The following is a 26,953-nucleotide window of genomic DNA, read 5'->3' as shown; positions in this document are numbered from 1 at the left end:
GTTATTTCCAAAAGGCAAATCAACTTTACACTTCAAGTGCAAAATACAAGTGCAAAGTGCACTTAAAATTGCACTGAAAGTGCACTTGGAGGTGCAGTCGCTATAGATCCAAGGGGGAAATGCAAAGAAAATAAAAAACAGCATTTTAGCTTGCACATGATTGGATAAAATCAGCAGAGCTTCTCCCTCATTTCAGATCTACCCCTTAGATTTACAGCGATTGCACTTCCAAGTGCACTTTAAGTGCAATTTCAAGTGCACTTTGCACTTGTAGTTTGCACTTGTAGTGCAAAGTGGATTTGCCTTTCGTAAATAACCCCCCTTGTCTCTTACAACATCTAACCGCAAGGACCTTTTGGCAGCGAGTGAAAATCCTGAATAAATAAGCTCAGGGCAGCTTCCACCTTAATCTAATTGGATTAGTGTGGGATCAGAACTGTGAGGTATGTTCACTCTGTAGGGGTGCTTAATAAAACCAGGAATGGGAGCCCAGGGGTCGCAAGCCACTTACTCCACAACCTTAGTGATACAAGTCCAAGCTACTAAAATATAAATAGACATTGGACTTAGAGTACCTAGTTGCTCTGCCTTTTGTCCTGGGCACCATAAGCATGGTGCACCTATCTATCAGCTAACATTAATAAAGTTGTTGGGACTTTATATGAGACAACGGCTGCTGCAGAGTTCATGCCTCCATCACTGAATCATATAGAAAAGAGAGTGGAAAGGGGAATGGGGGAATGGTGGGACTTTATATGAGACAACGACTGCTGCAGAGTTCATGTGTCCATCCCTGAATCATATAGAAAAGAGAGTGGAAAGGGGAATGGGGGAATGGTGGGACTTTATATGAAGCACAACACCAGAACCAAATGAATCAATTAGTAGATACTATTTAATGGTGCACATGGATGCATGTAGTACAGTAAATAACATGTAATAAATATCATAATAAATACATATAAATGTATATACACACATAAGTGTTCCTACATAGTAAATAATATATATTAAAATGTATTAAATGTAGCCCAAACTTGCATATAGACAGGATTGATTGCATACACGATACTGTAAAATTGATTCAAATTTCTTCAAGGTTGTCGCATAGTAGACGCATGGTAGCTGTGAAAATACATCGATATATAGCTCTACGCATGTTTTGTGGATAACATTCACTCAGCAGGAGCAAATGCAATATAGGTATGTCTATAAGTAAGCTACATAGTCCAGAGATGTGCATAGTGTCATCAAGGTGCAAGGAGCGAGTCTACTCCTTGCACCTTGATGACACTATTCACATCTCTGGACTATGCTTTACACTTCATACCAAGGAAACCTTATGGGCCCCTATTCAGCACTTATTACAACCACAGATATTTATTGGGGATGACATCTCTATAGATGTTAACATCTTGTTTTCTGTTCACTGGTGTGCTGCTGCAGTCACCGCCACCTCAGTTTCCGGGGATGATGTTCTCATAGTGCCTCCAGCTACTAATACTACTACTATGTTGTTGAATACTGTAGCTTACTTATAGACATACCTATTTCGCATTTGTTCCCGATGAGTGAACGTTGTCCACGAAACATGCGTAGAGCTATATACTGATGTATTGCTACAGCTACCATGTATCTACTAGGCGACAACCTTGAAGAAATTTGAATTGATTTTACATTCTCATGTGCAATCAATCATGTCTACGTGCAAGTTTGGGCTACATTTAATACATTTTAATATATATTATGTACTACGTAGGAACACTTATGTGTGTGTATACATTTATATGTATCTATTATGTTATTTATTACATGCTATTTACTGCCCCACATGCATCCATGTGCACCATTAAATAGTATCTACTAATTTATTAATTTGGTTTTCGCGTTGTGCTTCGTATAAAGTCCCACCATTCTCCCATTCTCCTTTTCCTCTCTTTTTTCTATCTATCAGCTAAACCACATGTTTTGAGAAATTGGTACTGATGTTGCAGCATTTCAAATGGCTTCAACTCTTCTTGGCATATTGTTTTAGAAACTGAACTGAAATGTTTTTACACTGCTTCCCATAAATTAATTTACCTGTACAGTGAAATTAGGATTATACAGAGAGAAGAATAGTCAGTGTTGCAAAGAATTTTATGAATGAGATCATATGTTGGGAAAAGCTTCCTCGAAAGGGCTACTCTATTCACCTCAAGAGCCTTATACAGATGTTTAATGGCATGTACAGTATGTTTGATGTCATACAAGTTACAGTATCTCACAAAAGTGAGTACACCCCTCACATTTTTGTAAATATTTGATTATATCTTTTCATGTGACAACATTGAAGAAATTACACTTTGCTACAATGTAAAGTATTGAGTGTACAGCTTGTATAACAGTGTAAATGTGCTGTCCCCTCAAAATAACTTAACACACAGCCATTAATGTCTAAACCACTGGCAACAAAAGTGAGTACACCCCTAAGTGAAAATGTCCAAATTGGGCCCAAAGTAGCAATATTTTGTGTGGCCACCATTTTTTTCCAGCACTGTCTTTACCCTCTTGGGCATGGGGTTCACCAGAGCTTCACAGGTTGCCACTGGAGTCCTCTTCCACTCCTCCATGAAGACATCACAAAGCTGGTGGATGTTAGAGACGTTGCGCTCCTTCACCTTCCATTTGAGGATGCCCCACAAATGCTCAATAGGGTTTAGGTCTGGAGACATGCTTGTCTAGTCCATTACCTTTACCCTCAGCTTCTTTAGCAAGGCAGTGTAATCTTGGAGGTGTGTTTGGGGTTGTTATCACGTTGAAATCCTGCCCTGTGGCCCAGTCCCTGAAGAGAGGGGGATCATGCCCTGCTTCAGTCTGTCACAGCACATGTTGGAATTCATGGTTCCCTCAGTGAACTGTAGCTCCCCAGTGCTGGCAGCACTCATGCAGCCCCAGACCATGACACTCCCACTGCCATGCTTGACTCAAGGCAAGACACACTTGTCTTTGTACTCCTCATCTGGTTTCCGTAACACATGCTTGACACCATCTGAACCAAGTTTATCTTAATCCATGTCCTTAGTGTGCTTGTCTTCAGCAAACTGTTTGCAGGCTTTCTTGTGCATCATCTTTAGAAGAGGCTTGTCAGCCATGCAGACCAACTTGATGCAGTGTGCGACGTATGGTCTGAGCACTGACAGGCTGACCTTCTACCCCTTCAACCTCTACAGCAATGCTGGCAGCACTCATACTTCTATTTTCCAAAGACAACCTCTGGATATGAGCACATACACTCAACTTCTTTGGTCGACCATGGCAAGGCCTGTTCTGAGTGGAACCTGTCCTCTTAAACCGTTAAAACTGTATGGTCTTGGCCACCATGCTGCAGCTCAGTTTCATGGTCTTGGCAATCTTCTTAAAGCATAAGCCATGTTTATGTAGAGCAACCATTATTTTTTTCAGATCCTTAGAGAGTTGTTTGCCATGAGATGCCATGTTGAACTTCCAGTGACCAGTATGAGAGAGTGAGAGCACTAACACCAAAAAGAGCAGGAAAGAAAGCTAAAACACACAGGGGAGTTCCCAGAATATCATGTTAATAATCATAAATATTTTTATTGGCAGTGAAATCAGGGCATGATATAACAACTGCAGCACTATCAGGATCATCTTGACAAGACTGCCCCCCCCCCCATAGCTGATAGCATAAGCCCGTTCCAAGCCCTGGCTTTGCCCCAAACCTCTGAATTAGGGGTTTCTGTATATTAAGCTCTGCATATACAATTGTGCTCAAAAGTTTCCATACTCTGGCAGAAATTGTGAAATTTTGGCATTGATATTGAAAATATGACCGATCATGTAAAAAAAACCTGTCTTTTATTTAAAGTGGTTGTAAAGCCCTAAGGTTTTTCACCATGATGCATTCTTTGCATTAAGGTGAAAAATATTCTGTGCTGCAGACCCCCCTTTTTCCTACCTGAGCCCAATCCAATTCAGCTATGTGCATGAGCGCAGTGGCTCCAGCCGCTATCGCTCTCCTCATTGGACAGATTGATACCGGCAGGAATAATTAGCTACCACTGCTGTCAATCAAAAGCTGTGACACAGGAGTGGGGGGCAGGGCCGAGTCCCGCTATCTTTGTTAATGGACGCAGCAGTGGGACTCGGGAGCGAGCCTGCACGAGTGCCCCCATAGAAAGTGGCTTTCAATGGGGGCGTCCGATGAGGAGGAGGTGCCTGGAGTGCCAATGTGGGATCCCAGAAGAAAAGGTTCGGGGCTTCTCTGTGCAAAACCATTGCACAGAGCAGGTAAGTATAGACATGTTTTTTTTTGTTTTGTTTTTTAAAATCTAATGTTTATAGCCACTTTAAGGATAGTGATCATTTGAAGCCATCATCACAGCTCCTTTTTTAAATGTAATAATAACCAAAATCAACCAAATGACCCTGATCAAAAGTTTATATACCCTGGGATGTTTGGCCTTGTTACAGACACACAAGGTGACACAGCTTAAAATGGCAATTAATGGGTCATTTCCCACATCTGTGGCAATTAGTGTCTGTGTATAAATAGTCAATGAGTTTGTTAGCTCTCATGTGGATGCACTGAGAAGCCTAGATACTGAGCCATGGGGCGCAGAAAAGAACTGTTAAAATACCTGCTTAACAAGGTAATGGAACTTTATAGAGATGGAAAAAGTTATAAAAAGTTAGTCAATGCCTTGAATATTCCAGTCAGTTCAATTAAAATTCAGGGATCTCTTGATACTAAGCCAAGGTCAGGTAGACCAAGAAAGAATGCAGCCACAAGTACCAGAAGAATTAATTGTTTGGGATACAAAGAAAAAACCCACAGGTAACCTTAGGAGAAATACAGCCTGCTCTTAAAAAAGAAGGAGTGATTGTTTCAAGGAGCACAATATGATGATATGTGGACAATAATGAGCTGCATGGTCGTGTTGCCAGAAAGAAGCCTTTACTGTGCCAATGCCACAAAAAGGCTTGGTGAGGCCTGTCAAGATGTTGTTGGGCATATTATAACCAGGTTTTTTTGTGTCATGTGCGCTTTCTTAGTAACTGACTTGCTACAGGAGACAACCAGAGGAGGAGAGGAGTCTACAACTTAAGCAGGGACTGCAAGAAGTGTAGGAAAGTAGTGTTTCTGTGCAATATTGTTTCACAGAGCAGATAAATGTTGACTGATGACTGATCAGAGTACCTGCTCGCTGCTAGTACCATGTGACTGGCTTCCTTTCATGCCATCCAATGTGTACAATTGTGTTGCTAGCTGTGATTGGTCAGTGTGATCACATGGTAAAGACAAGGCCAATCACAGCACATCTGTATCATGTGATTAGCCCTGGCCAATCACAGCTAATCAAAACAAACTGAATTAATCTGTTTAATTCAGTAGAACGCTTGCTTTTAGCAATGTAATACACTCCTATAAGAAATCATAAAGTGTAATAAATAAATAAATCCTGATGACTTCCCCAGAGTAGTGCAATGTTACTATGGTTAAAAAAAATTGTAAACAAAAATAGAAAAATGTAATAAAAAAATGAACAATTATTTTATATATATATTTTTTTGTACTGTCACCAGTCAGTGTCCCTGATCACCACCATACCAGTTATATGATGATGCTGTACTGCACTGGTGACCCTATGTGAGAAAATAATTTTTTTGAATTCCTTAATTTTCATCAAATTACAAACTCACTATGCCTCTTACTAAATACCTTGTACTGTCTATTTTCCAAAAAAGGGGTCATGGGGGGAGTATTTGTACTGTCCAGACGTTTTCGGGCCTCAAGAAATGAAATGGCCGTCAGTAAATCAGGACTGATCGATTTTCAGAAATATAACATAGTTTGTGGACTGTATACCTTTTACACAGACTAAATAATATACACTGATTTGGGTTATTTTCACCATAGAAATGTAGCGGAATGCATTTTGACCTAAATTTATGAAGAGCAATTATTTATTTGCAAAATTTTACAGAAACAAAGAGGTCACTTTTTTTTTTTTTCAAAATATTCAGTCTTTTTTAGTTTAGCAAAAAGTAAAAAACCCAGTGGTGATTAAATGCCACCAAAAGAAATATCTAGTTGTGTGAACAAAGTCATAAACACTTAGTTTGGGTAGTATAGTGTTGAATGACTGCGCAATTGTCATTCAAAGTGTGACAATGCTGCACCAGCAGGAAGGGGGTAAAAGTGCCCGGTATTGAAGTGGTCAAAATGAGTAACAGATGTCTGATGATAGAGCAGGAGAGAGTGAAGGGCCACCATATTACACTCCCATGTTGACAACTAGTAATGGAAAAAGAAGGTGGTACAGAGGGAATGTTGCAATGCCCCCATCGACTCATACTAATGATGATTAACAGACTAGACAAGATGGCATGTGGATAATATGAAATATGTATAATGCAAAAGGTAACACAGGTTTGCCAGTCTGTGGTATGATACATTTTTAACTTGCATTTTCAAGGTGTTTTTTTTTTAACTTTTCTTCTTTTTTTTTTTTCTTTTTTTTTGACTTTGACCTACAGGTAAGCCTATAATAAGGCTTGTAAGGTAAGCCTATAATAAGGCTTAATGTAGGTAAAAAGAATATCTCCTAAACCTGTACGGTTTAGGAGATAGTCCCCTTGCATGCAGCCACTGACTTCGCTGGACCTTGCTGGAAAGAAATCTCCCACGCACATTTGCGGGAGAGACGACATCGTGGCTCCGGCCACTCACAGCAATGGAATCGCGATACCAGGAAGACACGCTGAGGGAGAATGTCAGCTCCCTCGGTGTGGACTGAGATCACCTGCCGACACCTCGTTCTAAGGTAAGTATTTCATAATGAGCTAGTATGCAGTGCTTTACAGGTTTAAAAAAAAGGTTTAAAAAAAAAATCTGTGGGTTTACTACCACTTTAAGCAAAGAACATTTTTTTATAAATAAAATGCAAAGATATTTTAGTTCATATTTAATCCCGAAAAGCCTACAATAAAAAAAAGTTCTGGCTACCTTTGATACTCCGTTTTCTAGTGTTTTTGTTGTCCACAGCCTTCACTCTGCTGGGATAAAAATACATATTTTCTGCTCAAAATTATATTAAACAAGTTTTCTGTTCCTAATCAGTGAACATTATGAAAGCATGTTAACATTTGATAATTTAGCTAATGTATGATTATCTCTGTGATGCTGTAAGATTTACTGTGTTGTAAAATGCAGGAGCGTTTGTTTCTTTTCAAATACTGAATTCCACAGTGAGAAAATTAATATTTTATGAAACGTATAAAAGTTGCACCCTATGTTATATGTTTTTTTTGCTCCTACTTCAGCTTTTTATTCCTGTTTCTATAGCATCATTTTAGTTATCCTTCTTTCTTGTTTGCATTAGACTGCTGTGCTTCTTTGATTTTGGCCTGTCTCTTCTGTCAGTGCACTGAGTTCATCCTTGGCCCACATCAGGTTTGCTCCTGTCTGCATGAGGCCTGCAACTCCTGCTGTGGCTACTGTTCCAATGTCTGTGTGGGCCTTGAGGAAATTCCTGCTGAGGACCTCAACTACCACTTTGATTGTGACTTTGCCCTTTTTGATTCTTGCTGTGAGACAGCTGAGTGCCTGGAGATCTGTTTTGAGTGTTCTGAACTCTGTGAATATAGTTAGCTGAAAGGATGACCAAGGTCAATGTTCAGTAAGTGCATTTATTTACTGCTGCACTGACTTAAGACTCACATGAATATCTAACCAACAGAAAAAGTCGCTAATTTTACCAAATCCTAATACTGTAACATTGTTGTTTAACAGACCCTGTTTTATATTTTGACATTTTTTTAAAGTTAACTTGGGTTTCATTGTTTTAGTTAAAACTTTATACGTTAAAGATTAAATTATACTAAATGGCTAATGTGCTTTTGAACTTTAAAACCTAATTTACTGGATATTCTCTAGGTCAACTGCTTAATTTGTCCATGTAGTTGAATATGATTAACTAGTGCCTGATGCATGAAAGATTGCATTGTTGCATCTTTTTGTGTTTTGTTATATAATTGTTGAGTTTCTTTTTATTTTAACTCACCAAATTCTCTTGCACATTTTTTCTTGATAACATTTTCTTATGGTACAAATATTAGCATCTCTTGAAATGTACTTTTGTGCTTAAGGACAAGTGTGGGATTATTAAAAAAAAACATACATACTCATCTCCATGTTACAGCATTAGTATAACGCTGCCGCAGTCCCACACCGGCTCTAAGACCAAAAGCTGAGGGGTCATAGGACCACTGATCTGTCAGCTCTTGGTCTGCTTGAAGTGGAAAACGATGAGTGTCAGTCACTGTGTCAGTCACCACTCTGCTCTGCCATCCCTCACTAGAGCCTCAAGTTGAGCAGAGGTAAGTGAATTTGCCTCTGGCTCTCAGCCACATGCTAAAAGGTGGAGCCAGCTGTCAATCAGGTAACTGGGTGGATCCCAAACACATTATTGGGATCCTTCCCATATATTTTATGGCTCTGCCCTGTCAGCTGGGAAATATTCCACAATCAGCTGACCCTCGATCACAGGAGTACAGTAATAAATGTACTCCTGTGATCCTAAAGAGAAGTAGAGTAAAAAAAAAGTTTGGCCATACTCCTGTTTTATGTGGTTTTCTCCACATTCAATTCGCATGACAGGAGACTGTGACTGGCTCTCTATGGAGCCACTTCACATATCTCCATAGCGACTCTGGAGTGGCTTGCACAGAGTCCTGTGCATCTTTGGCTCTGTTTCAGGGATGAATTCAAGCAAAAGTTCAGCCCTGATTCGCCCCTGAAATGAAGAACAGGGACACACTAGACGCTACCCGGCAGCAGTGTGAACCAGCCTAATAATCAATTAAAAGAGATAAAGAACAAAGTGCATCTCCTAAATATAGTGTGTAAGATTCATGGATTTGTGAAAAAAATCTGAGAGATTTCCGAGCTAACAATTCACCAATGTTTTACATATTTTTTTCAGTTGAAGGACATTATAGGTTATACAGCTGAGACTATCACAGTTGTTGGGCTGCCTTTCAGCATGAGAGTGGTTTTGTAGCTGTACAAAGTACAAATACACAGATAAAATAGTCTTCTGGCAGACATGGAAGTGGTATAAGTTGTGATTGTTATACAGTATTTCATTTGTACTACTACCAAAATGTTTCTCTTCTACTGATGAAATACTATTTTCTATGCAGTTCATACTGCACCCCTTTCCCATACAGAGAGTACTAGTGAAATGTAAAAGAAATGCCTTAACACACTTAGGAAAATATGTAGAAAACAACGAATCTGATATTTACTAACCATTCACTGCAGGTGAATCTTCTTGATGCATGTGTTTTAAAGGAGAAGTTCAGGCTGAGCTCATTCGGCTGGGCTTCTTCTGTGGGTCACAGGAGTGCAATTAGGTTTGCACTCCTGTGACCCGTTTTCAGCAGAGAGCGGACTGAAGTCTTTGCAGATGTCACCAGGATCAGTCCGGGCACCACGTTATCCCAACTTCTGAAGTCTGGATCTGCCAGGTGCCTGGACTGATAAGCAGGATAGACTGAGAGGCTGAGATGGCCGCTCCTCGCCCTTCCACAGCTCAGCACTCCAATAAATGTGGATCAGCAGAGCAGGAGAGATGCTGACTGACAGGCAGCAGCTCTACGCTCGGGAAAGTGAGAGAACCGACCCATCGGCGGTGTTCCGTGGCTCAGTTCTCAGTGAAGAGGTAGCAGGGGACAGATGAAGCATCAGTCCAAAAAAAAAAAAAAAACAATGCTGCATCCACATAGGTAAGTATGAATATGGGATAAAAAAAAATCCCATAAATCTCTTTTAAACCACATATACACAATTCTAGCAGCACCCCATGCTCCGTCTAACCTCTGGTATAAAAAAAAAATAACTATCCAAATGTGCATTTTACAAAACTGAAGCTACAGTCATGTTATGATCTTTCTCTCTTCTTCTGTTTACTTCATTGGGTCATTCCTGGGTGTTTACACTACTGTCTGTGGACAGGATAGGGAGGTCACAATATTTAATACAACAGCATACAATTATATTGCATTTGGGCTTTTTTTAGCAACACATGTTGCCTTTTTTCTTAATTCTCTTATGTAGATATTTTTTCAATATCTCCAATATCTGTAAAATAGAAATGACCATGAGCCCAATTATTAGCAATTTTATACATTAAATGATTTTTGAAACATTGGTGGCCATTGGTACAAGGTACCATAAACAAGCCCAATCAATGAACCATTTCAGTCAAGCCAACCAAATAGAGGTGGATATGCACATGCTTGTATGTATATCTAAACTAGTTTCAGTTTAAAGCATTTATTTAAAAAAAAATGATACTGCCTGGTTCTGGCCTCCCCCCTGTAAACTGAGCACGGTTTATCATGGCTGTTGAGTCCTGACAATGTGGTCAGTTTATGTGCCTTCATGATCCGCTCTATGATATCTCCCCCATACTCTCCTCCCTATCGGTCAGCTTGTGACAGTGCCCGCCCCTTCCCTCCTGCTGCTATAATAACTTTATCATTTTCTGGCAATCCCCTGTGTTAAATAATGCAATGTCTCCAGTGTCTGTGCTTTATTAAAGAAAATTGCCCCTGTATACCTTATTTCTGAGTGCCGCTCACGTAACTGGCCGCTTTTCTCCTCTCCTCCTCCGAGAATCCCTACTCGGCAGGGATTCTCGGGCCCTTCCAGTGTAGCTGTCATATCAGGAGAGGAAATGACGGGCAGTCACATGAGCACTGAGCGGCGCTCAGAAATAAGGTATACAGGGGTATTTTTTTAATAAAGCACAGACACTGGAGACATTGCATTATTTAACACAGTGGATTGCCAGAAAAGGATAAAGTGGGTTTACACCCACTTTAACCATTGTTGCTATGGGTGCTGCACTGACATCACCACTCTCTGCTCAGAGTGGAGGGGAAAACAGTGGTGTTCGATTTCTCAGTTCTCAGAGCAGAGACAGCAGGGGACAGAAGCAACATCAGAACGATGCTGCATCCACGTTGGTGGGTATAAATCTTTTTTTTCTTTTTTTTTAAAAGCCATACTTCTCTTTTAAGTACTGCTTACAGGTCTTATCTGTCCCCTGGCTTTTGACTGGACAGTAAAATGAAAATGAGCCCACTCATGAGCTCATCTCTCTTGTCACTCTGCCCTCTTTTCCTACCAGCATGCCTCTTGCTAGCACATATGAGTTTCAATGCAATGTATTGGCTTCTTGTGCTGCTTTTCTTTCTCCAGGCTTAGCTGTGATGTACAGTAGATTACAGAGGTTGATAGCAAGTCAAATGTGGGTGTATGTACTGCTTGCATAAAGAAAAACAATTATTTATTGAAAAACAGAGCATTATTTTATCTGCCTGGATTTCAACTTTTAAGTAGCCCAAGTTCACAGATCCTACCTAAAATTTAAGCTACTCGGAAATGTATTCAATTAAAACTGCCACTAGAATAAAAGAGGTAGAACGGGCTCATTTCACACATAGAAATCACTAAAGGCCTCATGAGATGAGCTTCGCTTCATACTGCTGGAAAAATATTAGCACAGCAAAGCTACTCTGTGCGTAAAGATATTTGTGGCTTCTAACTTCTTATCTCTTGTACGGTACATTTGACAGGTCTGTTATGTCCACTGGTTTTATATTTTTATCTGGTTTCTCACCAGATTCTGTTCTACTAAAAATCCCACTGTAGATACAACAAAGGGACAATAAAAGTACTGCGGGTGATCTTTAGTTTAGTTTTTTTTTTTTTTAAAAAGCATTACTGATGTTAATCAATGCCATTAAACCAAGTCTGTCCTAATGTAGATGGGAATGTTTTTAGGCTCCATGCACACTGAAGCTCATAAACGGCCATTTTTGGGAGTTTGGACGTTTTTTTTCAACAGCCCATAAACTCCCCTATATGATATCCTATGTGTCCATGCACACATGGACGTTTTGAATGTTTATCAGCAGTGGAGTGTATGGGCTATTTTCTAATCGCCATAAAATTGCTTTCAGGAGTCGTTTTCCTACCACAAAAAACACCAAACGCTCATAAACGCAGATAAACAGCACTAAACGCTCAAAAACATTTTTGATCCATTGAGAAAAAAATAATAATTAAAAAAACACGCTAAAAACTGCTAACGCAGAAAAACGCTAATAAATGCTATTGCAAAAACGTTGAAAGACTGCAAAGCTACTGGTGTTTTTATAACGTTATTTTAACGTCCAAAGTGCATGAAGCCTTAGTGTTGACGCAAGGCTTACCAAGCCTCATGGCTTCCATGCACTAGGTACTGTTCCTGGCACAGCTGATCACATTGGAAGTCACAGGTGACCTAGTGGATTGTAAACTTTATAAGATTCCTTTAGTTTTGCATTTTGGCTTTGAGTGCAGAGATAAACCAGTTCTGTCTTTTATCACTTGGCAGACACTACATAATGTTTTTGCATGTTTTGAGGAATAGCGGATCTCCCAAAAGGTGGATTATTCAAGACAAACAGCAGAATTATCTTTAGCTAGGGTCATATGAGAGATTTGCATTCCTGTCTTTTTTGTAAATGAAAATTGCAGTGTTTAAATTCCTGACTGAGTTGGCAAATGTTCTATTATCTTTGCATGGAAGTCAGTGGTAAAACTCTGATCCTGTCAGATGAGGGAACTACATGTCGCATCTTTTGGGAGAAGATATCTTGTCTGATAGAATCAAAGTGTTATTAACTGAAGAAAAATTCCAGTGTAACCTTAGCCTGTGTCAGAATTCTGCTTTCAGAGTCTGCCAGGTCAAACAGAGTCGCTGTATAGTTTTTGCAGGTGTACGTTTCATACCTGAATACTGATCAGTTAAGATACACCAAAAACTTATCATGAAGCACATTCTTTGTTGTTCAATAAAATTGTCTTATTTTCTCCATACCAAACAATTGCATAAATGCAATTTATACTATACACACAAACATACACATAGCCCTGCACTATACACTGATGCGCACATATACACAGCCCTGCCATACATACATAAACATAAACACATTGTACACTAAACCCTTAAACAAGCCTGCACTATACATACAATCAGAAGAAAGCTGTCCCACTCTGTCCATGCACACGTAAAAGGGGTCAAGCTCTCAGATTCCTGCAGCATGTAGTCTCCATCCTCCTGCAAAGAGGGGTCAGTGGGCAGAGCCTGTTGCTACTGTTGTGACCTGCTCTTCCCCCTGGCCGATATCATCAGACTGAGCTACTGCTAGAATTGTGTGGCTTCTTAGGGTCATGGGAGGCTGGACTTTCCTTTGAACCCCACATTTCATCTCTATCACAGGGTCACCGATACGGGAACAGGAAGAAAGGGCAGGTGCAGAAGTAAGTGCATAATAAAGATTATTTTGGGTGCTCCATGATCCTCTTTTGCTTGCCTTCTTTTTAGTCAGAGACCTTTTTTTGTTCTTATGGGTTTCTTTTTAGGTCTAAAACTTCTTCTTTGGATGACAGACATACAGATGCTATGTTGTTTAGAGCTTTGTATTAATATAAGCATTGCTTATTACCGAAATGTGCAACATAGAGTGGGACACCAGAGCCTTGAACTGGAGTTTCAGATTCTATCTTCTCACTGCTTCATGCTTTCCAATTTGACTTCCTCTTTGCAAAGACACAGACAGATCTCCAAGCTGCTTTTCAGCAGCTTCTCTCACAGGGAATTATTGCTCAAGTTCCACTTCAAATTTTAAGTTCCGCATGGAAACTGCTAGATCAGTCATTGCCTCTCTCCTGTTTGGGGAATTTGCTGGCAAGTTCAACAACAAGCTAGACATGTTTGTTGGCAGGTCCAGAGACCCTTGTTACTTCTCAGGAAATGCTTTGGTGACCCTCTGGGATCAGTTCGAACTGATCTATGCCATTCTTCCTCTACAGCTGCTTCCTCTTATGATCTGCAGGATCAAGTTTGAGTGCATTCCTGTGATCCTCGTGGCATCAAACTAACCCAGGAGAACATAATATTAAAGCATATTCAGACTCCTGGTATAGTGAATGGGTTCCATTTGTACTGTATCGCACCAAAGTAGTGCATGCATTACTTTTGGAAATGCACTGCAACCAGATTGCATGCATCAAATTGCATGGTACTTTTGTACCATACAATCTGGTGCAGACAAATGCACTGCATTTGAGACATGCATTTGGGGTGTCGTTAACATTGTGCTGACCCCATCTGCAGATCACAAAGCCAGTTCATTTTGAACAAGTCGTGGGAAATACACACGATTAGCGAGTTTCCTGCACCATGCTCTAGTGTGAACTGAGACTAAATGGGAGATGGGCTTAAATTGACTTTTTAGAGATATTAAGGGTTTAGGCCTTAGATCTTAAAACAGAGCTCCACCAAAAAGGGGAAACTCCACTTGTTTTCACCTTCCCCCCTCCACTGACACATTTTGCAATTTTTAGGGGGGGGAGGGGAGCAGGTATCTGGTTTTGACAGGTACCCGCTCTCACTTCCTGGTCAGAACGCCACGGTGATCTATCGGGATATTTGTCCCTTCCTCCTTCCCCCTGTAGCCTTCTGGAACACACATGTCCCAGGAGACTTGTAGGGACATTCACAAAGTGCAGCGCAACTGGCATATGCACAGCAGGATACCGTCTGTGAGGCTGGAAGGCTTCACTGCTGGTTTCCCTAACCTAAGATGCCAGCGCCTGCACCTGAAGCTGATTAAAGTATCAGCTTGGGTGCCGACATTGCTGGATCCCTGGATAGGTGAGTGTCCTTATATTAAAAGTCAGCAGCTACAGTATTTTTGGGGGGGAGAATGGAGCTCCTCCTTAACCACTTCCTGACCGGTGCACGTCGGCAGAATGGCACGGGCAGGCAAATGGGCGTACCTGTACGTCCCTTTAAATTTGCCGTCCGGGTATACCCGCGATCGTCTCACGGGGCGGCTGAACTAGGAGATGCCGTTGTAAACAGCATCTCCCAGTTCTGCCTAGTAACAAGTGATGCTGATCTCTGCTCCATGTGATTGGAGCAGAGATCAGTGTTCACTAAAAGAAAGCCCAGCCCCCCACAGTTAGTAACACACCCCTAGGAACACTTAACCCCTACACTGCCACCCACTGGTTAACCCCTTCACTGTCAGTGTCATTTACACAGGAATCACTGCATTTGTATAGCAGTGATTGCTGTATAAATGACAATGGTCCCAAAAATGTGTCAAAAATGGCCGATGTGACTGCCATAATGTCGCAGTCACAATAAAAATCGCTGATCGCCACCATTACTAGTAAAAAAAAAATTCTTAATAAAAATGTCATAAAACTATCCCGTATTTTGTAAACGCTATAACTTTTGCGCAAACCAATCAATAATCGCTTATTGCGATTTTTTTACCAAAAATATGTAGAAGAATGCGTATCGGCCTAAACTGAGGGAAGAAAATGTTTTTTTTATATATTTTTGGGGGATATTTATTATAACAAAAAGTAAAAAATTATGTGTTTTTTTCAAAATTGTCGCTCTATTTTTGTTTATAGCGCAAAAACCACAGGGGTGATCAAATACCACAAAAGAAAGCTCTATTTGTGGGAAAAAAAGGACGTCAATTTTGTTTGGGAGCCACATCACACGGCTGCGCAATTGTCAGTTAAAGCGACGCAGTGCCGAATCGCAAAAAGTGGTCTGGTCTTAAGCCAGCAAAATGGTACGGGGCTGAAGTGTTTAAAGGTGGATTCTGCACTTTAGGTTCTAAGTTTTGTCAGAAAAGCAGGTTTTAAATGAGATTGAAAAGTAAGTCATCTAAAATACTTGCTACTTTCTGCTGTGTTGGCCCCTTATTGTAGACCCTAAAAAAGCTGAATTTTTAACATACTTGTAAAATCCTTTTTTTGGACTACAGTACAGGACACTGGTCTGTTCCCACTCTTTCAGATCTCCCTATTGTTTGGTACAAAACTAGGGATAACTGAAAGTGGGAAGGGTTATAGAGCGGTTTCTATTTTTTTTTTTTGTTTGTTTTTTTTTTTTTTTGTAAATTCTTTATTTTATTTTCAACAAACTTTTATACATTAACACAAATACATTTTCACTGCATGTGTATCACAAAGTATATCTTACGTATATATCGATTCATTATTTTTATAACCGATTATCCTTGTTCATAAAAAAAGAAGAAAAAAAAACACACAGATTCCTTCCTCCCCTCTCCCTCTTCCTCCCCCCCTCCCTCTTAAGCTCCCCCTCCCCCCCAGCTCCGCCTCAACTAGTATGCTGCCATATTCCTCAGTAGATACAAAATGGGATCACGGTATCCATTTTGATTCAAACGTCTCCTTTTTCCCCTGTATACCTGCAATTCCTTTTTCCATGCCATATATGTCGGCTATTTTTTTAAACCACAGTATGGTAGAGGGAGGTGTTCTCTGCTTCCACAGAGCTGGAAAAGCATGACTTTGCCGCGTTCAACAGATGAGCAATCAGTGAGTTTCGATATCTACGTTTTGAGAAATCTGAAAGGTGAATAAGATAACTAGCTGGGTCAGATCCCAAATCATATTCTGTTAACTGTTTGCAATATTTCGCACCTTGGCCCAAAAATGTAGTAGATTTCGACAGGACCAAAAAATATGTAGTATATCGCCCACCGACTCTCCACAATACCAACAAGTGTTGGTCACTTCCGGATAACTTTTCTGTATTAAGAATATGACTTTGTGCCATCTTGTAAGAATTTTATAACACAACTCTTGATGATTACTAACTGTGGAAGAATAATGAGAAAAATATAAAATTTGGCTGCGTTGTTCATTAGAAAATGTGGTACCTAAGTCCCTTTCCCATTTCTCTAGAAATCTAGGAACAAAGTCTTCCGGAGGATCTATTAGTATTTTGTATACCTCTTATACCCCGTGAGACGTAGGTTTTTCTACCAAACAGAGATTTTCCATTGTCGTATTTGGACGATCCGATCTCTCCCCCGTGTAAGAGAGGTGACAAAATGAGTAAGCTGTTGCAACTGCCAAGGGTCCAAGGATGGATTAAACATAAGCTGTATTTCTGATGCAGTTTTCATCCTTGACCCTTCTAGTCTAATTTTGCCACCTTCCATAGCTTGTTTGAATGTACTATCTGTATAGCCTGGAGGGAATAACGGATTCCCCAAAACTGGATACAGCTGGGTAATTTCCCCCTCGACTTTTAAAAATAAATTACTCTGTTGAATTACTTTTAGAGTTGCCCCTGTCAAGGGGTGCTGTCTTAATGTTCCCAATATTCTTGGCTGTAACCATGGCAAACATCGAAGTGGTATCTTTGTACATGATTGCTCTATCGCTACCCAGGTTTTATGCCCCTCATCTCTACACCAGGCTAAGACCCTGGCGAGATGGACTGCCTTATAATATTTTATCGGGTCCGGAAGAGCCATACCTCCCTGATTTTTGGGCAGAGATAGATAATGGAATGCTATTCGCGGACGTTTTTTTTTGCCCAAACAAATCTAATAAAGGCACTAGGAAGAGGCTTCAGAAATGACTCTGGGATAGCTATTGGTAGGGTTACAGATACATCAAAAATCCTATTTTAAAACAGAACTCAGTTTAAAATGTTTTTTTTTTTTTGGTATTTTATGGACTTGGATTCCGATGGATGGATTTCCTCCTCTAATTCCTGGTATGGCAGGTTAGACTGGAATGTAGATATCCTCATTTTCTTCCCCCAGAGTGCATTCTCCTTTGTTGCTGTGAAAAAGACTTCAGAGGATTAGTACAATCTTAATCCTGGTTTTACTAAACCTTAGTATATTTTTGTACAAGTATAGGTAAAATTCACTCTACAAAAAATGTTTTGCTTCAGTGCTATTCAGGTTTAATTTCTCATTAAATATAGTAGTATAGCCCAAACAATTTCCATTTTACAGAACGATTAGGCTGCTGAATGTTGTAATGGACTATGGTAGCATTAGCTACATACAGTAAGTGTGAAGTCACCCATACTGCTGCCAGAGTTAAAGAGAGTCGGGCTAAGTGCTTTTCTGTCATTCAATCTGTATTTTTATCGTCATGCACTCGCCTTTCCACCTTGGCCAATCAGAGGAAGCTCTATATTCACTGATTAAAATTCAAGGCAACAAGTACAATGAGCAGTCAAGATTCAGTAAGGTGTAAAGTAACTCACTCCTTCAGTAAATGAGTGAAGTTCTACAGAGGGAGAGAGAGAGAAAAAAGTGCAGAACGTTCATATACCTACATGTAAAAAATATATCTAGCCAATTAGTACTACTAGCTCTCTTTTTACAAATTAATTTGTACAAACATGCATAGATTCCATTAAAATGTGGAAAAACGAATTTCATTACATTGGAAATATTGGTTCAGTTTTGGATGAAGATGAATCTCATGTTGGTGTTTGATTGATGGTATCAGCTGATGATTTGTCATAATATCCATATTTTACTGTTTACTGTAATTTATTATTTGCCCTCAACAATTTTAAAAATATGTAGCTCTAAACTTGTGAAGACAAGTTCATTCTACATGCAAGATAGGTTGGCCTTTATTCATGTTCTCTTAGCTTTATATTTATTTTTAACAACACCCAACATCCGAATCATACATTTATGTGACAACATTTAGAAAATAAAGTAATTCTTTTAAAACCCAAAACTAGAGTAATGACTGTATAAAAAGGGTAGATACCTACTGGCCCCTACCCACAGAGGTCTCATCTGTCTTCCCAAGCTACGCTTCTTCAAATATGTTCAGTGTTCAAAACTACAGGATGCCTGGTTCCTTTTTTGGACCCCACTTTAGTACAAGATAGAATAGTGAGGTAGAGGCCTCAGGAAGAAATCACATTTCACAATGGGGACCAAGGCATGGGGCAAGTATGACCAGAGGGAGAGGTAAGTATCACATACTGTGCAAAAATATGCTTTAAGTAACATAAGTGGAAGTTGTGCTGAATGCTTTTGGAATGAAATTAGTCTACTATTGTCAAAATGCATGCTAAGGCAAAATAAACAGTTCATGTTTTCCTACAGATATATATATATGATAAATTATTTGTTTAATGTTTGTTAATGTTTTTCTTTTTTATGTGGTATATTTATTTTATCTGCATTGCTTGTTTTACATATTTACATATTTATGTAAAAGCTTTTGTTTTTTTTCTTTTCATATGCACCACCTACCATTGGCTTCCTCAATTGATCAAGACTGCTGTGTTCACTGTATCTTAGCGTGCTTATTCTGCGAATTCCTGACACTCTGTAACATTGTACTGGGACAAGCTTCTTGTGGAATCTGCACTTCTGAAGCATGTTGCTGTTGCTGCAGTGAAGAAATAGGAGATGACTGCAACTGTCCTTGTGACATGGATTGTGGCATAATGGATGCCTGCTGTGAATCTTCAGACTGTTTGGAAATTTGCATGGAATGCTGTGGGATTTGTTTTCCATCATGAAGCTATGACTGTTTTAAAACAACTGGAGTTTTTATTTGGTTTTTATTTAAGCTGAAAAAAAGACTTTTAGATTTGTAGGTCTTATCCTATTTGCACTGCTACATATTTTTTTTTTTTCTACTTTTACTGGATATCATACTTGGATAAAAACAGGTGGGATAGAATTGAAGAAAAGCTTGTTAGTTATTGTAACAGATTAAAAGTCGCCAGCTATAACAGGCACACCGTGTATTGCTAAAACCTAAAAGATATATGGTGAATGTTGAGCTGCATGGCCCTGCTGCTATTGACAACAGTAACCCATAAGCTTATCCCATTAAGGAGCTAGTATAAAATGCAAGGTTATTTAGTTCAAGCCATTTTCCCACCAGCAATTCAACACTCCTCTTTGCTTACCATATTGTGGTTGCCATTAAGGTACATTCCTTTAGGGTACTTGCTGACCTAGTATCGCTAGCTATCTACAACTGCCCATCATAAACAAATGACCTTGTAAAAGAATAGCTAAACATTGGTGATTGATGATGTGTAATGAAAGGCAATTATCTGAAAGAAAGTTATCTCTACATCCATAAGTTGATCACATTTAGTGTCCAGAAATAACTCTATTTTAAACTTTAGTATGCAGGTAATAGTTCCGCATGACATGTCTTGGACCTAATGTCTTTAGTAGTAGTCATGGCTACAGCTAAAAAGTGATCAGTGCAAACTTGTCATCGCACATACTGTAGATAGATAACTGTAGATAGATAACTCAAATACATTTTCTTACATTGATAAACACCTTAAATTCCTTTAAGAATACATGCTCTTAGGGTACAAGTTGAGTTGACCTAATATCACTATCTACTACTGTTCATCATAAACAAAGGACCTAAAGAATAGGTCTTTTGTTTATGATGAAAAAGAAAAGAATAGGTTAGCATTGTGATCTGTATAAAAGACAGTTATCTGGAAGAAACCCATAACTTGATTATTTTCCAAATCAGGCAACCTTGGTCAAATTGGATAACTTATGTGTCTGTGTACCAGCACACAGCACTAAAGACCCCGCCATGTTTTGCGGGAACTGTTAATTGGCAAGAGTTAATTTTCCTTTTAGTAATTTCCCTCCAGATTAGACTGATGCCAGCCATCAATATGCAAGCTCAGGAAATCTAAAATTGCATGTTTAATATCATGTTTGTTGAAAATAAAATCTTCCAGTTGTCATACCATCCAGTTTATCATGCCAAACTAAGGTTTGTATTATGGGCTATAGGAGCAACCATGTTATCAGGACAGATAATTTTCTCTTGGACTGACAACTGATTGGGTCAATCTAATGAAGCTTATATTTGAAAAAGTGTCATTTTTGAAGATGCAGTTGACCACATTTCAAGAATTGAGGAAATCACACTGAGCATGTTTCACCAAAAAAAATTGTTCACATACTTGCTGCTCTTTATTAACTGAAGGAACAACCAGAACTCCCTTCTTGCAAAAATAGTGTTGCCTAAATATGCTGGTACTGTATAGGCAAGATACTGATATTTTCATTAACTGTTACTGGTAATTCTCATGATGTAGTGCTAACTTTGCTTTTTACCCGGAATAGATTACTTTACTGTTTAGTTGGCAAAGTAACAGGTTCACATTTGGACTACCTGAGAAAACTGAAGCTTACACATGGCTATGCATGTCCCCCTTGTTATTTATATGTTAGCTGTCTGGCCTGGTGTTTAGATGTTCAGGCACTGAGCACTGTATTGTGGGGAGCAGAGTGAAGTGTCACATGTTCCCCTACTCCTGAAAGTACTGAGTATTTCTCACGGTCTCTGGTGGCAGAATAGGATGGCGTGGGAGTACAGAGAAATTGGGTACAGCATGATTATTGTGCCTGCTGTAAGGGACAGTTCACACCATTGAAACACAGTCCGAATGCGTTCCAGATGCTTTTCTGCATGTGCATTTTTGATGCATTGCAGTGTGTTTTCAATGCATTTTTTATGCAGTCCAGTGCATTTTTCTTAACCTTAAATAAGGATATGTGAGTTCCAGTGCATTTTTGGTGCATTTAGGTGTTCTTGTGCATTTCAGTGCATTTTGATGCATTTTACAGTGTTCCAGTACAGTCCAGTGCAGGAAAAATGCAGAATGTTCTACTTTTGTTTCTGGAAATGGAAAACACTGGAACTGCAAGCACTGGCGTGAACTATGTAATTGAAAACCATATAACCTACTGTCCGTGAGCTTTTTATGCATAAAAAACTCACTGGACTACATGTGTGAACTGGCCCTAAGGGGAACCTGTTCCTGTGCTTACTATGGGTAAAGTTAAGGTTCACTTTAAGGTCTTGTCTGTAGATCTCCAGTTATGACGTGAATTACTTGTTGAGTAACTTGAACAAAACATAAGGTACTGTGTTTTTTTCTATAAGTCTACAGTATCTGGTTTCTGCTAGACTGTTTATAATCAATGTGTTTAATTAATGTTTAAAAAATGTAAACATTTTATCTGCTTAAGAAATAAAGTAAATGTAAGTGAACCAGTCATCAAGAAGATTATTAGCTATTCCCTGTGCTGATTTTTTCTATACAGCGATATCTAGTCATTAAATTGAGTATTCATTATGGAAAAATTCTCTTTGAACATACAGGGACTTCAAAGGTATTTACATTTTACTTCTTAGTATGGTATTACTAATGTCATCGTCTATACTATAACAAGTATATTCCTTTGAAATTGATAACATAGTAGATAGGCATTCACTAATTCCCTGAGAGAATTATTATCTGGAAATTTGGACAAGTGTATTTTGTTTTAATTTTATTGTTAGCAAAATTATTAAAAACAGTATCTGCTGTACATTGATACTTCGCAAGACCATATCTTTTTTTTTTGTCTCTTATTTAGTGATCTTGTACATCGCATAAGATGTCATTGCGTTATATTACAAATATTGTCTTCCTTTTTGATCAAACATTTCTAAAACTGTTAGTTATGTATAGTCATTGACTATGTGACTTCTATCTTGCAAAACCATTGTATAATGCTACTGTTCTGCACTAGAATTATTAGCAAGTTTGTGATATTTATCTCTGTAGCAGAGAATAAAAATAGATTAAAATACTTCACTTTATATTTATATTGTGCTTTTATTTCTGAATGAGGTGTGTTCAGTAAACATACAGAACTGACACCTTATTTAATATGAATAAGCAAACAATTAACAATGTGAAAAGCGTATCAATATTATAGCTCCAGATGTAGTAGTCTTTAACCAATGCTTACGGTTTGTGTTTTACTTGTTTTACGTTGTATTTTTTTTAAATAACGACAGACCATTAACTGTTCCATTGCCTTTTAACTTTGTTAACTGGATTCATAGTAAGCATTATTTCAAAAATAAAAATTATTTACATATCTGTATATTTTTTAAAAATAAAAAAGATTGACATAACTGACTATTCTGTGCTGATATTTGTGCTAAATAATTGTTCTATTGTGATATGTTAAGGACTTGCAGACTGATTTCACTTTGTGCTGGTCTTCCTTTTCAAAGAATATTATGTGCCTATGTGTCATTACTGTATATTATGACTCACTGGAAAATACGCAGACCCTACATTTGTTATTTAAAGGCACAAAATGAAATATTACTGGGATATACTGAAATTAAATCCATGTAAGAAAAGGTTAAACCAAAATAAGGGGCAACAAAAAGAAATAAACACTGGAAAATACACAGACCCTACATTTGTTATTTAAAGGCACATGAAACCAAATTAAATATTACTGGGATATACTGAAATTAAATCCATGTAGGAAAGGTTAAACCAAAATAAGGGGTAACAGAAAGAAATAAACACTTATATTTAAAGAAGAACTTTAAGTGGTTGAATAATAATTTGCTTAAGACCCTGAGTCAGTGGCAAAATATACCTGGTTCACCATATATCAAGAAAAAAAACACTTTAAAAAAAGCGGATGTTAAATTGATAAGATTTAATTTGCTAAAGCACTGTAAAGCATAACAATTTTTTAATACTTGTTATCAATATCCAATCATCCTTTGTTGAATTTATATGCTGTTAATTCTCTCTAAATGCATGCACTCCAGTATTTAATGTGTGCATGGCATTTGCTAGACAGGTTTCAACAGTGGACCTTGCCTGCATGATGCGTGTTAAAATTGGCACTTGTAGTGAGCACTGGAAGCTTGTGTTACAAGCTGACAACAGAAGCACAAATGAGGAACAGGTAATGCTTGCAAAAGTGCCACCATGGCTATGAGAACTGCCCCAGCAAAACCCCTTGCAGTTCCAGCAAGCCTTTTTTCTAGCGCTACAGACATCTTCTCACTCTGCTCTGAGAGGAGCAAACCTTTGTCTTTGTTATTTTATTTCTCTTAGTAACCTTTTGCTTGATGATTCTTCTGTCAAGGCTGCAGCTGCTCATAGGCATTGTTACTTCCATTCAGTAGTTTTCCAGATCAGTTGACTTCTCACCTGTGTTTTGGGGAATGGTACCTGGACCTTGCCAGGAAGATGTGGGACTGGCCTGTAATGTTGCTTCGGGCACTAGAATCTTTGGCATTGAGTTCAACACTTTGAGTTAGCTGCAGGATGCTACATAGGCCCAGGGCCACGACAATGCTGTCAGGAGTGATCCTGTCCCTAAAGTCCCCTTTGTAGGGTATGTCCACCTGGAGGGTGAAGAGCTGGAGCACCCCTGTGTCTATCTTCTGTTATCTGCTAGGACCACAAAACACGGTGATAAATTAGACCTATGCCCCCTTGTCTAGAAAACTGAGAGTGCCACTGTCAGTCTCTTAGAGGTTCATTTGGGGAGCTGGAACTGCACCTTCTTTCGTGGCAGCCCACAGTGGGAGTAACAGCCATTTTGCAGGAGAGTTGCACTGCGGAAGGACTTTCTTCCAATGTAATAAGCATGTCAGGTCAGCGGCACCACTTTTGGTTGCAGCTTGGGACAGTGTTTGGCCATTGCTGTTTTTTTAAACTGGTGCCATTTTTCCCCTTACTACTTCTGCAATCCTTAAGCATCTGCTCAGCTATATTCTTACTCCACCGGTATGTGTCACTTTTGTTTATTGGTACGCAGTTGGCAGCCACAGGAAGGTACACTTTCACTCCTGTCTTCTGGCTACAGAACACAGTGACCTTTAGACATTCTGGGTTCTGCCTGCCTATGCTTATGAGTACTACTCTCATGGCAGATCACAGGCGCAGCAGGAATGGGTCTCATCTGTTAACATTCAGCCAGGGTGTGTCTGCAGCATCTCCCCCAAAGGCCCTGAATTGGAAAGTCCTGAACACTGCCCTTAAAACGGAGTTCCACCCTGAATTATTTTTTACCATTGACAGACTCCTTTTACCCTATGGAGGAAAAACATTTTTTATACTTACCAGAAATGCCTTATTGCTATGCAGTCCTCTTAATCTGCCACTTCCTGGACCGCAGAGCTCCTCTTCACTTCCTCCCTCACCTATGCTCTTGGGAAATGATGTGTCATTATTTCCCAGGAATCTGTGGGCAGTACTGTGATCAAAAATCACGTTATTTCTTAACAGGAACCGCACATTGCACAAACTCACAGATGGGGGCCGAGTCTACCAACTGAAAAGGTAGCAGTTGAAGTGCTAGCAATTTAGCCATGCTAGCATTCAACCGCTGGGTATGTAGATGGCTGGGAGTGAACTTCTTTCGATGGTCCAGCAGCTGGGACAGGGAAATTTGCCTGCTACAATCGGACGTGGGTGTACTGCTAGCAGAGTGCCCGCAACAAAAGGGTAGATACAGGTGAATGCTGTGCTGCAGGCACACAACACCCACTTTAAATCCTGCAGATGCCTATATTAGAGAACACCAGCAATATAGGGTAGATACAGGTGTATACTGTGCTGGAGGCACACAACACCCACTTTAACTCCTGCAGATGCCTTTATTAGAAAACACCAGCAAAAAAGGGTAGATACCGGTGTATACTGTGCTGGAGGCACACAACACCCACTTTAACTCCTGCAGATGCCTTTATTAGAGAACACCAGCAACAAAAGGGTAGATGCAGGTGAATACTGTGCTGGAGGCACACAACACCCACTTTAAATCCTGCAGATGCCTATATTAGAGAACACAAGCAATAAAGGGTAGATACAGGTGTATACTGTGCTGGAGGCACACAACACCCACGTTAACTCCTGAAGATGCCTTTATTAGAGAACACCAGCAATAAAGAGTAGATACAGGTGTATACTGTGCTGGAGGCACACAACATCCACTTTAACTCCTGCAGATGCCTGTATTAGAGAACACCAGCAAAAAAGGGTAGATACAGGTGTATACTGTGCTGGAGGCACACAACACCCACTTACTCCCGCAGATGCCTGTATTAGAGAACACCAGCAATAAAGGGTACCTACAGTTGTGTACTGTGCTGGAGGCACACAACACCCGCTTTAACTCCTGCAGATACCTGTATTAGAGAACACCAGCAACAAAAGGGTAGATGCAGGTGTATACTGTGCTGGAGGCACACAACACCCACTTTAAATCCTGCAGATGCCTATATTAGAGAACACCAGCAATAAAGGGTAGATACAGGTATATACTGTGCTGGAGGCACACAACACCCACTAACTCCTGCAGATGCCTATATTAGAGAACACCAGCAATAAAGGGTAGATACAGGTATATACTGTGCTGGAGGCACACAACACCCACTAACTCCTGCAGATGCCTGTATTAGAGAACACCAGCAAAAAAGAGTAGATACAGGTGTATACTGTGCTTTAGGCACACAGCACCCACTAGCTCCTTCAGATGCCTTTATTAGAGAACACCAGCAATAAAGGGTAGATACAGGTGTATACTGTGCTGGAGGCACACAACACCCACTATCTCCTGCAGATGCCTGTATTAGAGAACACCAGCAAAAAAGGGTACCGACAGGTGTATACTGTGCTGGAGGCACACAACACCCACTTTAACTCCTGCAGATGCCTGTATTAGAGAACACCAGCAACAAAAGGGTAGAAACAGGTGTATACTGTGCTGGAGGCACACAACACCCACTTTGAATCCTGCAGATGCCTATATTAGAGAACACCAGCAATAAAGGGTAGATGCAGGTGTATACTGTGCTGGAGGCACACAACACCCACTTTAACTCCTGCAGATGCCTTTATTGGAGAACACCAGCAAAAAAGGGTAGATACCGGTGTATACTGTGCTGGAGGCACACAACACCTACTTTAACTCCTGCAGATGCCTGTATTAGAGAACACCAGCAACAAAAGGGTAGATGCAGGTGAATACTGTGCTGGAGGCACACAACACCCACTTTAAATCCTGCAGATGCCTATATTAGAGAACACAAGCAATAAAGGGTAGCTACAAGTGTATACTGTGCTGGAGGCACACAACACCCACTTTAACTCCGGCAGATGCCTTTATTAGAGAACACCAGCAATAA

At 39.6% G+C, this 26,953-nt stretch overlaps 1 protein-coding gene across 5 annotated transcripts in view; it reads left to right on the top strand.

Moving 5' to 3' along the window:
• The window catches only part of MDFIC (MyoD family inhibitor domain containing), a 205,289-nt gene extending 182,368 nt beyond the window's left edge, over positions 1–22,921 (top strand). For 3 of the 5 annotated variants that reach the window (XM_077472101.1, XM_077472103.1, XM_077472102.1), the window contains exons 5-6: positions 7,386–7,682; positions 19,231–19,370. In XM_077472101.1, the coding sequence (XP_077328227.1) occupies positions 7,386–7,654 (269 nt within the window). In that variant the 3' untranslated portion in view covers positions 7,655–7,682; positions 19,231–19,370. Of the gene's footprint in view, positions 1–7,385; positions 7,683–13,343; positions 13,385–19,230 lie in introns of all 5 variants that reach the window. The other 2 variants (XM_077472105.1, XM_077472104.1) reach the window with 2 other exon arrangements.
• The last annotated feature ends 4,032 nt before the right edge of the window (positions 22,922–26,953 follow it).

The sequence above is a fragment of the Lithobates pipiens genome, unplaced genomic scaffold (assembly GCF_037356315.1).
Source record: "Lithobates pipiens isolate NorthernLeopardFrog02 unplaced genomic scaffold, aLitPip1_a1.2 Scaffold_8, whole genome shotgun sequence".
In the NCBI taxonomy this organism is placed as follows: Eukaryota; Metazoa; Chordata; class Amphibia; order Anura; family Ranidae; genus Lithobates; species Lithobates pipiens.
This window is presented reverse-complemented; position numbering and strand designations above follow the sequence as displayed.